The 13,911-nt window shown below is 44.1% G+C and overlaps 1 protein-coding gene across 2 annotated transcripts in view; it reads left to right on the forward strand.

The window, feature by feature from the left end:
• The window catches only part of SNX29 (sorting nexin 29), a 554,801-nt gene that overhangs the window by 269,673 nt on the left and 271,217 nt on the right, over positions 1 to 13,911 (forward strand). For both annotated transcript variants that reach the window (XM_060123064.1, XM_060123065.1), the window contains one exon: positions 3,875 to 3,981. In XM_060123064.1, coding sequence (XP_059979047.1) covers positions 3,875 to 3,981 — 107 coding nt within the window. The remainder of the gene's footprint in view (positions 1 to 3,874; positions 3,982 to 13,911) is intronic.

Below are 13,911 nucleotides of genomic sequence, written 5' to 3' on the forward strand. Positions count from 1 at the left end.
AAAGAAACCTGATACTCATTAGCAATCACTCCCCATCACTCCTTCCTCCCAGCCCTTGGAAATCAATACCACTCTGGACATTTCATGGAATCATGCAGTATGAGGCCTTTCACTTAACATCACGTGTGGCTTTTTTCACTTAACATCATGTTTTCAAGGTTCATCCATGTGTGGCCTGTGTCAGTACTTCATTCCTTTTTAAAGCTGAATAGTAACCCATTGTATGGGCATACCACACTTTGTTTATCCGTTTATCCATGATGGCCTGCAGGTTCTTCCCACTTTGGTTATCATTAAGAATTTTCTCAAACTCACTTTTGTGTTGGATCTCCTATATCTTGGCATCTCTGTCTTCCTCTTCCTGGATTTCTTCTCTTCTTTGGGTGGGAGGTAACATTTTTGAGAGGTTGCATGTCTGTAAATGCCTTTACCCGCTTCTCACATGGTTTGGCTTTGTAGATCATTCCGGGTTGGAAATAATTCCACTCAGGACATTGAAGATTCATTGTTTTCTAGCTTACAGTGATGCTGTTCAGAAATCCTATGCCATTTCTGATTTTTTTTATCCTTTGTAAAACTTCTGCTTCCACTCCAGGAGTTTGTACCCTCTCCTCTTTGTCTCCTGTGTTGTGGAATTTCACTGTGAGCACGTGAGCATCGCTTATCATCAAGCTTATCCTCAGTAGAGCTCTTCAGCTTCAACACTCATGTCTGGTGGTTCTGGGACATTTCTTGAATTGTATCTTTGACTTCCTCCTCTCTGAGTTATTTTTTCTTTCTTGAGCTCTTCTCATTTGGTAATTCTTGATTTCCTTTTTTGTTCTCCATTTTGTCATCCTCTGGCTCTATTCTCTAGAAATTTCTTTACCGTCTATCCCTTATACGTGGTGTTCCATTTTTGCTGTCATAGTCTTGCTTTCCAAAGGGCTTTTATACATTCTGTGTGTTCTTTTCAAGTGTCTCCCTCTTCCCGTTTCTCAACTGCACCGTCTCCTCTCTCTCTGGGAGTATTACCGGTAGTTTGCTTTTGAAACGTTCTTCTCACTTAATAATTTTTCTTTCCTACATGTTGATTTCTCTTATTTGTGTATTCTGGTCCCTGTCTTTCATCTTAGGTGCTTGCCTCAAATGTAAGGTGATTTCTGGCCGTCTTCTCAGATGTAGGAGTGGGGCACTAAAACACTGATGGAGGGGCTGTGCCATTTTCCCAGAAAACCCCCCACATTGAGCCCTTTCCTCTTTGGCTGGTAGATTCCTAGGAAATTACTTTCTGTTCCCTTGCTTAGAGGTATATGCCTGATGCCTGCTGCTTCAAAAGTTCAGTGTGTATTATTTTTACCTCTGTTTTTTGTAAGATACCCCTACCTTCAACTCAGGTGCAGCTACTGGGTTTTTTTTTTTAACCTTTTCTGGAGAATAAACCCCTAGTCTTCTGCTAGTTGCTTCTTAAGGCAGACTTTTATCCCTTCTTTGGACTTTTAGCTGGTGTTCATTTCCGCTTCTAGAAGTGTCTCGTGTTAGCAGTTTATGCAAGTTGTTCACTTTAATCAGATTGTGTTTTGCAGTTGCCCACTTGTAGCTGAGAATGAAATTTTCTCAGGTCTGTCAGGTTCCTCACCAGTTACCTACCTTCTTCTCAGCTTCTAAAATTTTGTTGTGTTGTTTTCTCTCTCATTCTCTTTTTCTTTAAGGGTGGTGCCTTTAGAAGGAATTATTTTTAATTGGTATTTTAATGAGATTTTGAGAGGTTGTGAATGTAAATTAACATGTTCAATCTGTCAACTTAAACAGGTTGTTACTGGGTCACTCCTTGCAGTAGTGGCTGGAGCTATAGTCACTGCTGGGATGGAAACCACTTAGGGTTTTATTCCAGTATGTTCTGTGTCGTCACTCAGGGGCCTTGCTACCTCCGGGGCCCTGACCAGCCGTGGCCTGATGGAAGCTCCGTGAAGGGCTGAAGGTGGAGCCACTGGTCAGTTCAGGCCCAGCAGCGAGTCCCATTGTTGCTCAGCTTTTCCCCGTGTTGACTTCTCCCTCAGTGCCTGACCAGAGCCCATGTCTCTCGAATCCCAGTCGCTGGGGGGCTCACCTTAGCTTCCTGTTCTGCCTCATTGCCGTCTCATCACACGTGATGGGGCAGCCAGGAATCTCATCTCAGGACACACAGGCATCTACATCTGCATCCCTGATGCTCGTTTTCAGACGTGCGGTGAATCCATAGTCACACTGACGGGTCTTCTTAACTGCTCGTGCAGGAGTTCTCCACTGCTCTCCTTCTACTTATCTTGGAATTATCTGGCTCTTTCCCAGTTTTTATCTTTTTACTCTTCTCTACAAAGTGAGCATATGTGGGTATATACCTGATAGTAGAAACAATGCCCATGGGCATCTACTGTGCTCTTTTTTTTTCTTTTTTTGAAGTATAGTTGATTTACAATGTTGTGTTAGCTTCAAGTGTACAGCAAAGTGATTCAGTTATACATATATATATATATTTTTCAGATTCTTTTCCATGATAGGTTATTACAGTTCCTTGTGCTATACAGTAGGTCCTTGTTATTTACCTATTTTATATAGTGTGTATCTGTTAAACCCAAATTCCCAATTTATCCTTCCCCTCCTTTCCCCTTTGGTAACCATAACTTGGTTTTCTTTGTCTGTGAGTCTATTTCTGTTTTGTAAATAAGTTCATTTGTATCACTTTTTAAGATTCCATACGTAAGTGATATCATATGGTATTTGTCTTTCTCTGTCTGACTTACTTCACTTAGTATGATAATGTCTAGGTCCATCCGTGTTGCTGCAAATGGCATTATTTCATTCTTTTTTATGGCTGAGTAGTATTCCATTATGTATATACCACATCTTCTTTATCCATTCATCTGTCAATGGACACTTAGGTTGCTTCCATGTTTTGGCTATTGTAAATCATGCTGCTATGAACATGGGGGTGCATGTATCTTTTCAAATTAAAGTTTTCTCCGGATATATGTAACTCGTGTTTTTGGCTCATACAGCTTAGTATAAAAAAAACAAACAACCCAATCAAAAAATGGGCAGAAGACCTAAATAGACATTTCTCTGAAGAAGACATATAGATGGTCAACAGGCATGTGAAAAGATGCTCAATATCACTAATTATTAGAGAAATGCAAATCAAAACTACAGTGAGGTATCACTTCACACCAGTCAAAATGGCCATCATTAAAAAGTCTACAAGCAATAAATGCTGGAGAGGGTGTGGAGAAAAGGGAACCCTCCTCCACCGTTGGTGGGAATGTAAATTGGTGCAGCCACTATGGAAAAGGGTATGGAGGTTCCTTAAAATACTGTGCTAATTCTTGTGCTGACCTGAGAGTCAGTATCTCATGAAGATGTCTTTGCATTGTCATTGTGCATTGGTTTTAGAGTTTTTCCAGAAGATTCCTTGGTTCTAAATATAATCTGAGCCCCATTACCATTTCACTTCAGGCTCTAGGCAGGCGCTATCTCCTGGAAAACTTTTTTGTTGGAGAAAAAGAAATTTGACCAGTATAAAAGATGTAAATGTAGGCTCTTATATTTGCCAAAACATTGTCTGTTTTCCCCTGAAATGGAAAGTAGCTATAGGATTGTTCCCCAGACTCCTGTGCATCTGTCTCTAGGACAGTTATTGCTGTTCTTAAATACAGCTTATCATTTGATTTATTGTACTTCTGTGAAAATGATGCAATGCTGAAGTAATTAGTAATTGTGATCTTTTTTTTCTCCTTTAACAAGAGCTTTCTCTCTGGAGAAGCCATTTGGAAAAGAAGAATTTTCTTTTTTTTTCGAATGGGAGAATTATTTTTGATTACTGTTAAAATACTTATGGAATGTCTTTCTTTTCCTAAAGTTGTACCAAATCTTTGGAATGTCGATGGAGAAGTTACGGTTACTGACCAGAAGCCGGGAGAAGTTGCCGAGGAACTAGCCAGCTCCTATGAAAGGAAGCTCATTGAGGTAAGGGCTGCAGAGTCCGCGTTTATTCCCGACATTGGCTGCTTTGGAGATATTTCAGACAGAGGCCCAGCCTGTTAAACAGATGTCAGCAAAACAAGCAGTCACACACTCCGCCTCCCACAAACAAAACACAAAATGATAAAACCATTGCAATTGATAGAGAAAAGTAAGAAAGACGTGATTCTTTGAAAAATATCATTTAATTAGAAACCTGTGGCAAGGAGATAAGAGAGAAAACGTGAAAAATAAGAAAACAGTTGTACCCTTGGATTTGGAGAATATTCAAAGCAGAAGAGAATATCACATACAACTTTGTGCTGAGAAATGGGGAAATAGGGATGAGATGGACTGTTTTCTAGGATCGCATTCAGTATCAAAATTCCTTGAAGATGAGGCAGGCTACCTGAAGGGACCCAAAACATCTGTGGAAGAAAGTTATAAAAGTTAAGAAAGAACTGTGTCCCAAGAAGGCAGCAAGCCTGGATGCTTCTATGGTGATTTTCAGGGCACCCTTCAAGGTGTATACAAAAGCCCTTCACTATTTATATTTTCTTAGAGCATTTTTTATCTATATCTGTACCTTGGTTCAAGTGTGTATCACTCCAGTATAAAAAATCTGACAGAGATAGCAGAAACAAGAAAAGTATAGACTGGTAGCATTTGTGCATGGATACATAACAATTCCAGAAAGGTATCGCTCTGTCAAATTCAGTCATATATTAAAGGAACAACATATATAAAAAGTTAAAATGTATTTAGGATTTCTAGGATGGTTTAACATTAGGAAATTCATCCATTAAGTCCACCCATTAATAAATCAAAGGAGAAAAACCGGATATTTATCTTGATAGGTACCAAAATGTCCATTTGGTAACACTCATCATCGATATCTGATAAAATATTCTCGGTAAATGAAGAATAAAGGTCCTTTTTTGGTATGATCAAATGCTTTTGTCAGAAACCATTAATTATCACCATACTCAATGGTAAAGCTGGGAGAGTAAGTTTTTGATTAGGTAACTAATACATATACAGGTGTGTGTGTGTGTCGTGGTGATCCAGTGGTGGTAGTATTTATTACAAGTCATGTATGTTTGTGTACATACACACATAAAAGTATACACCTATACTTAGTACTGTCTAAATCTTCTACGGTGAGTAAGTTTTATTTTTGGAATCAGAAAAACACCCACAGTTGCCGTGGAGACATGCCTGACCTGGGGTGGGCTTCAGGGGTAGGGCCTTTGAGGAGCAGCCCCTGAGCTCATTCCGGTTCAGGCTGCCATCCTTGTGGTCTGTTTCCTCTGTCTCTAAATGACCTCGAAAGAAGGGAGCTGACTTTAGAAGCAACTTGAGTTCTAACTCAGGTGAGCTCAAGGGAAAGCAAGCCAAGGTCTCAGCCAAACGGGCAACTGGGTGAAGAGTTAAAAACCGGGATGGGAGGGCCTGGGCACAGGGAGGTGGTCCCTGCAGCGTCTCTGCCCACCACTCTGCCCATCCGTGGACCTTCATTCAGAGGGATCATGAGACCAGAGTTGGCTGTGGCAGAAAGCCTGGGTGGAGAGGGGAGCGGGCCCCTTACCCTCAGAACTGTGACAATCCTAGTGGACTCCGGGTCTCTGGATGGCAGAGACTCTTTCATCGCTGTATTTTCAGTGACTGTTGACAGGCGGTGAATTTAGCTAAATAGCCCTTGAGTGAAAGTATTTGAAATTCTCCTGGGACAGGGGTGGCTCTGGTTTGCTGAATGAAGGAAGGGCTGCTGAGCTAGGAAGGGTGAAGGGTTCTTACTAGAGTGAAAGGGGGTTGGGAGCTTCTGTCCCTTCGGGGGAACCAGGGCAAGGTGTCCACTTGTAAGGATGTGGTCAGACCCGCACAGCTTAGAGACCAGTGCTCGTGTTCCTGGATTCCTTTGGGTGCCGAGCCTGGGGCAGCGATCTGGGGGATTGACATGCTCGTCAGAAACTCGGAGGGGCTTGGGAGGAAGGGACTGGCTGCTTGACCCACTGAGGAAACACTGTAGTTCATTCTTGGGCCGGCTGCTTGGTTGGTTGGTTGGTTGGTTCATTCATTGTTGGTTGGGTGCCCTGTCAGCACCAACCTTCTTTTGTTTTTTTGTGGTACATGGGCCTCTCACTGTTGTGACCTCTCCCATTGTGGAGCACAGGCTCCAGACGCGCAGGCTCAGCGGCCATGGCTCACGGGCCCAGCCGCTCTGTGGCATGTGGGATCTTCCCGGACCGGGGCACGAACCCGTGTCCCCTGCATCGGCAGGCAGACTCTCAACCACTGCGCCACCAGGGAAGCCCCCACCACCCATTTTGACCATGAGAAAGCCTCACCACCTCACTGCACTCCAGCTGCGATGTGCGGGGAAGATCCAGGTGTGATGTGAAGTTACTGTCGGATCCCCTTGCATCGTTGCTCTTGTTGCCTGCAAGAGAGGTAGGTGTTGAACTCCCACATCAGGGTAAAAGACTCTCTTGCCAGCCTTAAGCCTTCTTTCACGTCCTTCTGTGATCCTCTTACGCTGGGAGCAGTGGAGTCGATGGCTGTAGTCAGCAAGCTGGGAGAGAGGTGAGGTTGAAGCAGAGATGGTCCTCCAGTGGCATTTACTACGCCGCACTGATTTTTCATTCTGTTTTTGTTTGCAGAGTGAGATCCTGTCAGTGATCTCTCATCTCTGAATAACATTAGTGTTTCATTTCACCACGACTTTTGCCGAACCCTCTTTGTTGGCATTAATCAAACCCATTCTTCGTGATGCTCGGCTGTCATTTTATTAATGGGTTGGTTTTTACCAAGAAAGAGTTGTAAACGTGTGTTGGAGTGGAGTAGTAAAAGGATGAGGGGGAAGAGTTGAGGCATTGCTCTTCCCATTTCGAAAGGGCAAAGGAAAAAAAATATATCATTTTAAATAATATGACTATTTAAAATACCCCAACAATTGAATAACTCTTCTGTGATTCATCCCAATGAAAAGGGAGTTCCTGAACCTTCTTTCTCTAGGTGTCTTTCAAAGCATTAAAACCATTCCACCTCCCTGCACACATACACAGCACGCTGCATGGACAGCTCAGAACCCAAAGCAACACCGTATGTAGTAGCTGGTGAGAATCACGGGCGCAGGACAGGAAAGATTGTGCAAAGATTGTTCCTGACACCCTGTGGTGGTCAACTTTTGAAAACAAGAGGGAAAAGAGAATTCTGGCAGGTGTAGGTTAATCTGGCAGGGAAAGAACACTGCTATCAAAACACTCATTATGTAAGAGCCGCTGTAATACTAGCAGCTAGCCGTCAGCGCATACTTTCAATTCTGGTTACTGTGCTAAGTCTTTACGTCGATGAACCCTTGCAATCCTCAGCAGGGTTCCTTGAGGGAAGGTACTGTTGACAGATGGGGTTTTGAGAAGTGAAGTAGCTTGTCTAAGATTTCTCAGCTGGTAAGAAGCAGAACTGGGTCCGAATCCCTCAGGCCATCTAGCACCAGAGCCCAAACCCATCGTCCTGCTGTGTTCTGGAAGGCCAGGCTCAGTGAGAAAAAGAGACACCTAAGAGAAGGGCCAGTCACTCGTCCCATTTGAGGGAATACTTGGAGGGAGGTGAGGGTTGCCAGCAGTAGCTGACAGAAACATGGCACGTCGGCCGTTTGGCATGGTGCTGGCGGGGCCTCGTCCCACACCCTCAGTTACTGCAGGAGGAGGGAACGCCTCCCATCCGTGCTCGGACCTACTCGATTCTGAAGCCGCTTGCAGTAGAATGCCAGGCTAGGACGTTATCTTTTTTTTACTGTATGTTCATTGCCTCATTCGGCTCCCGCATACAGTAGGAGCTCTGTAAGTATCGAAGGGGGTGACAGTCCGTCAAGTGGGTTCGGCTGTTCGGGGTCATGTTTAAAGAGTGATGGATGGACTTCTCTCCACTCTCAGGTGGAGAGTGGGTTGTGCAAGGCACCCCTGTAACTCAGCCTCCTGGCAGAAGGGACTCCATATCTAATAAGAGGAAGCACGGCTCTTTGGGGGAGGCACACGTTTTCCTGGCCATCAGTTTTAGGGGGAATTTGAGCTTGGAGAATCTGGAGGGGATCTTGAGAGAAAGATGGGCGCTACCAGCTCATGTAGCACATATTTACTGACTACCTCCTACTGGTCCAGCCTTCAACTTCCTTCCTCTACCCTCAGTGGCCTCCCCTACCCTGGGAGCAGTAGAGTTGATGATTCTAGGAGATGAGCCACGAGAGATGTGAGTCTGAAGCTGAGACGTTCCTCAAGTGGCGTTTTCTTCCCTAGACTGAGTTTGTCCTCTTTTTTTGATTGTAAAGTTATTGATGCTTCACCCGTGGGTAGCATCTGTGTAACCAAGGCTTGTCGTAGGTTACAAAGACGAACAAGACACATAACCTGCCTCTGGGGAAGCTCCTGGCCTGGGGGGTGAGGCAGACACGTCCGTTATGATAATTAGGAAACAGCGTTGACATGCCAGAAGTGCAGACATAGAGCGACGCCTGCCTCATGGGCTCCTAGAGCTGTGTCTTTAACAGCAGTCCTGCAGAGCTTGGGCACCTAACTGGAGCTTCTAAACAGTCCTCCCCTTTTCTTTGGGGTTGTTAGTTATGACACTCGGAAATTTCTTCCTTTTTTTTTTTTTTAACATCTTTATTGGGGTATAATTGCTTTACGATGGTGTGTTAGTTTCTGTTCTATAACAAAGTGGGAAATTTCTTTTGTCCACTTCCCATCCCTCCTGAAGAGCTACACATTAGAGGAAATGGATTTGTTCTCACCAGGGATTTTGAGGATAAAAGATACTGGACACGTCCCAGATAGATCTGCTCTAAGATTCCTCTTTACCTCCCGCAAGTGCAATCCTTTTGGTTTGGATTCGTCTCCGGAGATTTTTCCATTCCTTTCTAGCAGTTGCCATCAAGAAAAGTGTAGAATTGTTGGCGGCATTTGGACTTTGGTCCTGCGTCGCCTCCTGCAGCCTGGTGGCTTGGAGAGCACAGGGGTCCCATGTCAGACTCAGTTCAGATTGGTCCCTCACCGCCGTGCATTCGTTCCTGGGCAGGCCACCTGACCTCTCTAAGCCTCAGTTTCTCTGTCAGTAAAGTTGAGCTGGTAATACCTACTGGTAGGGTTACTTTGAGGATTAAATATAAAGAATCAGGTTCAGTACCCGTAGTGGACAGGAGTGCTTTCTTTTCTTCCTTCTGTCCTGATTTCCTTTGGAGGAATGATGGCCCCACCATGTCTTGCGTCTTGCTAGGAGAGTAGATCTTAGGTACTTTGCCCTACTTTGGCCCCAGGCAGGCATGTGACCTGAGCCAGGGCAGCTGGGGCTTTAACTCCTAAATTAAGCAAGAGCGGCGAGAATCCTTCAGAGGCCACTTACTCAGTAACTGGGTCCTGATGACCCTCCATTTGTTCCTGTGTGAACTGGCCAGAGCTGTTCTGGTTTCAGGTCCTTCTCTGGGCCAGGTTCTCCTAATTTCCTGACTGTTTACAGTAATTCCTTTGTAGCTCAGGTTAGAATCTGTCTCTGTTACTTACCTCCAAAATACCTTAGTTCATGTGAAGTTTTGTAAATGTCTACAATCCATAGATGCTGTTTCCTCTTCCTCTCCTTTGGGGCTCCTTTGTTCTGCCTTTTTCATACTGTACTAAGTCTTGATCACAGCCCTGCTTCCCCATTGTTTGCTCGCCTCTGTGCTGTGTACAGTACTGCCAGTCCATCCTCAGCAAACGGATCTTTACTTCCTCCTGTGTGGAGGGACTCAGCTAGCTGTTGACTGATTTTTCAAATTATAGGATACTTGTCATTTACTGTGTGACTGTAGTTAGCCCCTGAATTTTTGTTCATGGGTGAAATAAATGTGTAAGCGGCATTTGTTTTCATTATAATGGCAGAGTTACTATTAATGGAAAAGTTAGCTTAAGCATCAAGCTGGTGAAAAATACATTCATAATCACACGCTGTGGAAAACTCTGAATGTGACCATCATTTTAATAAAATGGAAAAGTTCCTGAAGCAGCCAGGACCTTGGGGGCAGTTATACCACCAGCACTGGCTTCATAAATTGGCACCCGTGGGTTCCAACACTCTTGATATATCTGGGAGTCATTTTTATGCAAAAGAAAACAGGCTTTTAAATAAAAGACTGGATTCTGTGTAAGGACTCAGGATACAGAACTCTGAGCTGACATCTCCATTAAACTGCTGCTCAAAATGAAGAGTTTGATGTGAATTTGTTTTTGTTTTTTAATATCTCATGATACTGAGCAGATTGAGACAGGGCTCTCACCCCGTCAGGGGAAAAAAGTTTGCTCACCATGCAAAACTGGGTGTTGAAGCAAAATTGTTACGTATGAATGAAAATTGGTAAGGAGTTCTCCCTTCTGGAGGGATAGGGGTAATTCCCACTAAAGTGTGAATGACTAACAAGGCCAAATCTCCAAGGAATTCTTAAAATCTTTTTATTATGGAAAAGATACAAAAATGGAAAATTTAGAGGTTTAATCAGCCTCTAAATACCCATCATCATGCTTCAACCGTTAATAACTCCTGGTCAATTTTGCATCATCTCTGTCCCATCCTACTCCCAGTCTCTTGTGGTATTTTGAAGCAAACCTGAGTTTTCATATCATTCCACTCCTATTTCAATGCTGTATCTGTAAAACATAAGAGCTCTTAACAAAACAAAACAAAACCACAATACCATTAAAAAATCTTCTAAAGGAGGCCCATGCCAGTCCTAGCGAATCTCAGATTGGAATATCAGAGAGAGAGAGAGACTGACTGACTTCTTTTAACAGAGCACCTTTTAGGGGGCCTGAAAAATGGTTCCTCACCCAATTCCAGCGTGTGTGTGTGTGTGTGTGTGTGTGTGTGTGTGTGTGTGTGTGTGTGTGTGTGTGTGTGTGTGTGTCTGTGTGTGTCTGTGTGTGTGTCTGTGTGTCTGTGTGTGTGTATGCTTTCCCACACCAGCGGAGTGTCTGAGAATTCAACTGAATTCTCACTACCCAGAGATAGCATCAGATTCTACAGGTAAGAGGCCTGTCCCACAAGATCACCCTCCACTTCAGACACCAGTTGTGAGCCCAGATTGTTACCTGTGCTTCTGACTGACTGGCTATAAATCAGAGGTTCCCAAGACGATGAATTTGCTAGAGCGTCTCACAGAACTCAAAATTTTACTCACTAGATTACTGGTATATTGTAGAAGGATATAAGTCAGGAAGAGCCAGATGGAAGAGATACATAGGACCAGGTATGGGGAAGGGGCACCGGGCATCCATGCCCTCTCTAGCCACGCCACTCTCCCCAGATCCCCATGTGTTCACCACCCTGGAAGCTTTTGGAACCCTGTCCTATCCATAAAAATAGAAGCTTCATTACAGAGGCAGGAATGATGAAATCATTGACCATTGGTGATTTTTTTTTAACATCTTATTTGGAGTATAATTGCTTTACAAAGGTGTGTTAGTTTCTGCTATATAACAAACTGAATCAGCTATACATATACATATATCCCCGTATCTCCTCCCTCTTGCGTCTCCCTCTCACCCTCCCTATCCCACCCCTCTAGATGTACACAAAGCACCGAGCTGATCTCCCTGTGCTATGCGGCTGCTTCCCACTAGCTATTTACCTTACGTTTGGTAGTGTATATATGTCCATGTCTCTCTCTCGCTTTGTCACAGTTTACCCTTCCCCCTCCCCATATCCTCAAGTCCATTCTCTAGTAGGTCTGTGTCTTTATTCCCATCTTACCCCTAGGTTCTTCATGACATTTTTTTTTTCTTAGATTCCATATATATGTGTTAGCATACGGTATTTGTCTTTCTCTTTCTGACTGACTTCACTCTGTATGACAGACTCTAGGTCCATCCACCTCACTACAAATAACTCAATTTCATTTCTTTTTATGGCTGAGTAATATTCCATTGTATATATGTGCCACATCTTCTTTATGCATTCATCTGTCGATGGACACTTAGGTTGCTTCCGTGTCCTGCCTATTGTAAATAGAGCTGCAATGAACATGGTGGTACATGACTCTTCTTGAATTATGGTTTTCTCAGGGTATATGCCCAGGAGTGGGATTGCTGGGTCTTAGACCATTGGTGATTGACTCAATCTCCAGCGCCTCTCCCCTCCCTGGAGGCCAGGGGGTAGGACCAAAAGTTCTAACCTTCTAATCACAGGATTGGTTCTCCTGGCACCCAGCCCCCATCCTCAGGTGCTTCTAAAAGTCATCTTATTAACATAACAAAAGACACCTTCATCATTCTCAACACTTAGGAAATTCCAAGAGTTTTGGGAGCTGTGAGCTGAGAACTGCAGCCCACAGTAAATCACAGTATCGCAGGACCCCTTGCTTCCTGTTCCTCCCCCTCAGTTTGCTGAGGAAGGAATCTTAGCACCTAATTCCTGTGAGATGGCCAAGCCGAGGTCTTCCTCCCCTTTGTTTGGCTTTCTGTGTTAATTCCGGTTAATATCAGCCATAGCCCTGTCACCAGCATGGCTGCCCTGACTCTTGGAAATGGAACAGGTTGGAGACAAGGAGGTGTTGATTTCGGATCCAGGCAGCAGTAAGTGGCAGCGAGCAGTAGCTGGAAGCAAGATCTTAGTGTCCGGACTGGGAGTCTTAACCACTGGACCACAGGGGCCAGCAGCTAGGGCCTGGATCCCTAGTTCTCGCCTGTCTTGTCAAGAATGAATTCAGGTGAGGAGGCAGAAGGTAAAGAGAAAAGTAAAAAGTTTATTGGCAAGACAAAGTACATGCAGAAAGATGCAGGGGTGAACTCAGAGAGAGTCGCGCCTCTGGGAAGTTTAAACCCTTTATAAGGGCACAGTTTTCCAGGTCTTTGTCTTACTTCCAGCCAATCATCTTGTTTTGCCCCCCCTGGCTAATTTGTCTCAGGACCCTCCCCTTAGGGGTGCAGGCACCTCTCAGCCAAGATGGGTCGCGACATGAAGGCATCTGGGAGAAGCAAGAGTCACCATGACCTGGAGTTGTCCCCTGACTTTTGACCCCCAAGGAGCCTTTCTGCGCATGTGTGGTGTCTCCCTTGCCCCAAGGAGGGCGGAAGCAGAGATCCCTTGATCCTTTACTCAAACAAGGTTTTGCCCCTGTTCCTGCCATGACTGTTATCTTAGGACATCCACAAGAGACAAAGCCTGGCTGTTTACCGTGTCTCTGTCATTGCTTCCATTTTGGAGAACAAACAGGAGGCTGATTTTAAATGTCTAACCTCAAGCCCACCTATCTCCTGTCTCAGGAAATGCGAACAGGAGGCTAGTTGTAAGTGTCCAGCCTGAAACCCACTTTTTCCTGCCCTATGGAGTGTAAACAGGACGCTAGTTGTACATGTCTAACTCGGGGCCCATCTATCTCCTGCTTCAGTGTCACCACGGCTTGCAGGTTTCCCAGTGCTTGGGTTTCCGAACGCTTGGGCACATAGACCTCTGCTGTGCCCTTGTGCGTGAATGAACTAGTTCCCTAATGAAGAGCACAGGCAGTCCAGTACTTTATTCAAAATATTTTGTGTGTGTTTTCTCTTCTTATTTTTAATATTCTATTTTTAAAATTTGAAGTATAGTTGATTTACAATATTGTGTTAGTTTCAGGTGTACAACATAGCGATTCAGTTATACATGTGTGTATGTGTATGTATATATATACACATATGTTCTTCACATTCTCTTCCCTTATTCAAAATATATTTTTATTATGGAAAGTTTGAATGTAAGAATAGCCCGAAGAATATAATGAGCTTTCACGTACCCATCACCCAACTGCAATGGTGGCCAAGTCATGGCTAATCTCGCTTTGTCCACATATCTTCCTACTTCCCCAGCTTCTCATAGATACGCTGAAGCAAGTTCAAAGCACAGCGTTGTTTCCTCCTAAAGTATTGTGAAATATAT

The sequence above is a fragment of the Lagenorhynchus albirostris genome, chromosome 15 (assembly GCF_949774975.1).
Source record: "Lagenorhynchus albirostris chromosome 15, mLagAlb1.1, whole genome shotgun sequence".
In the NCBI taxonomy this organism is placed as follows: domain Eukaryota; kingdom Metazoa; phylum Chordata; class Mammalia; order Artiodactyla; family Delphinidae; genus Lagenorhynchus; species Lagenorhynchus albirostris.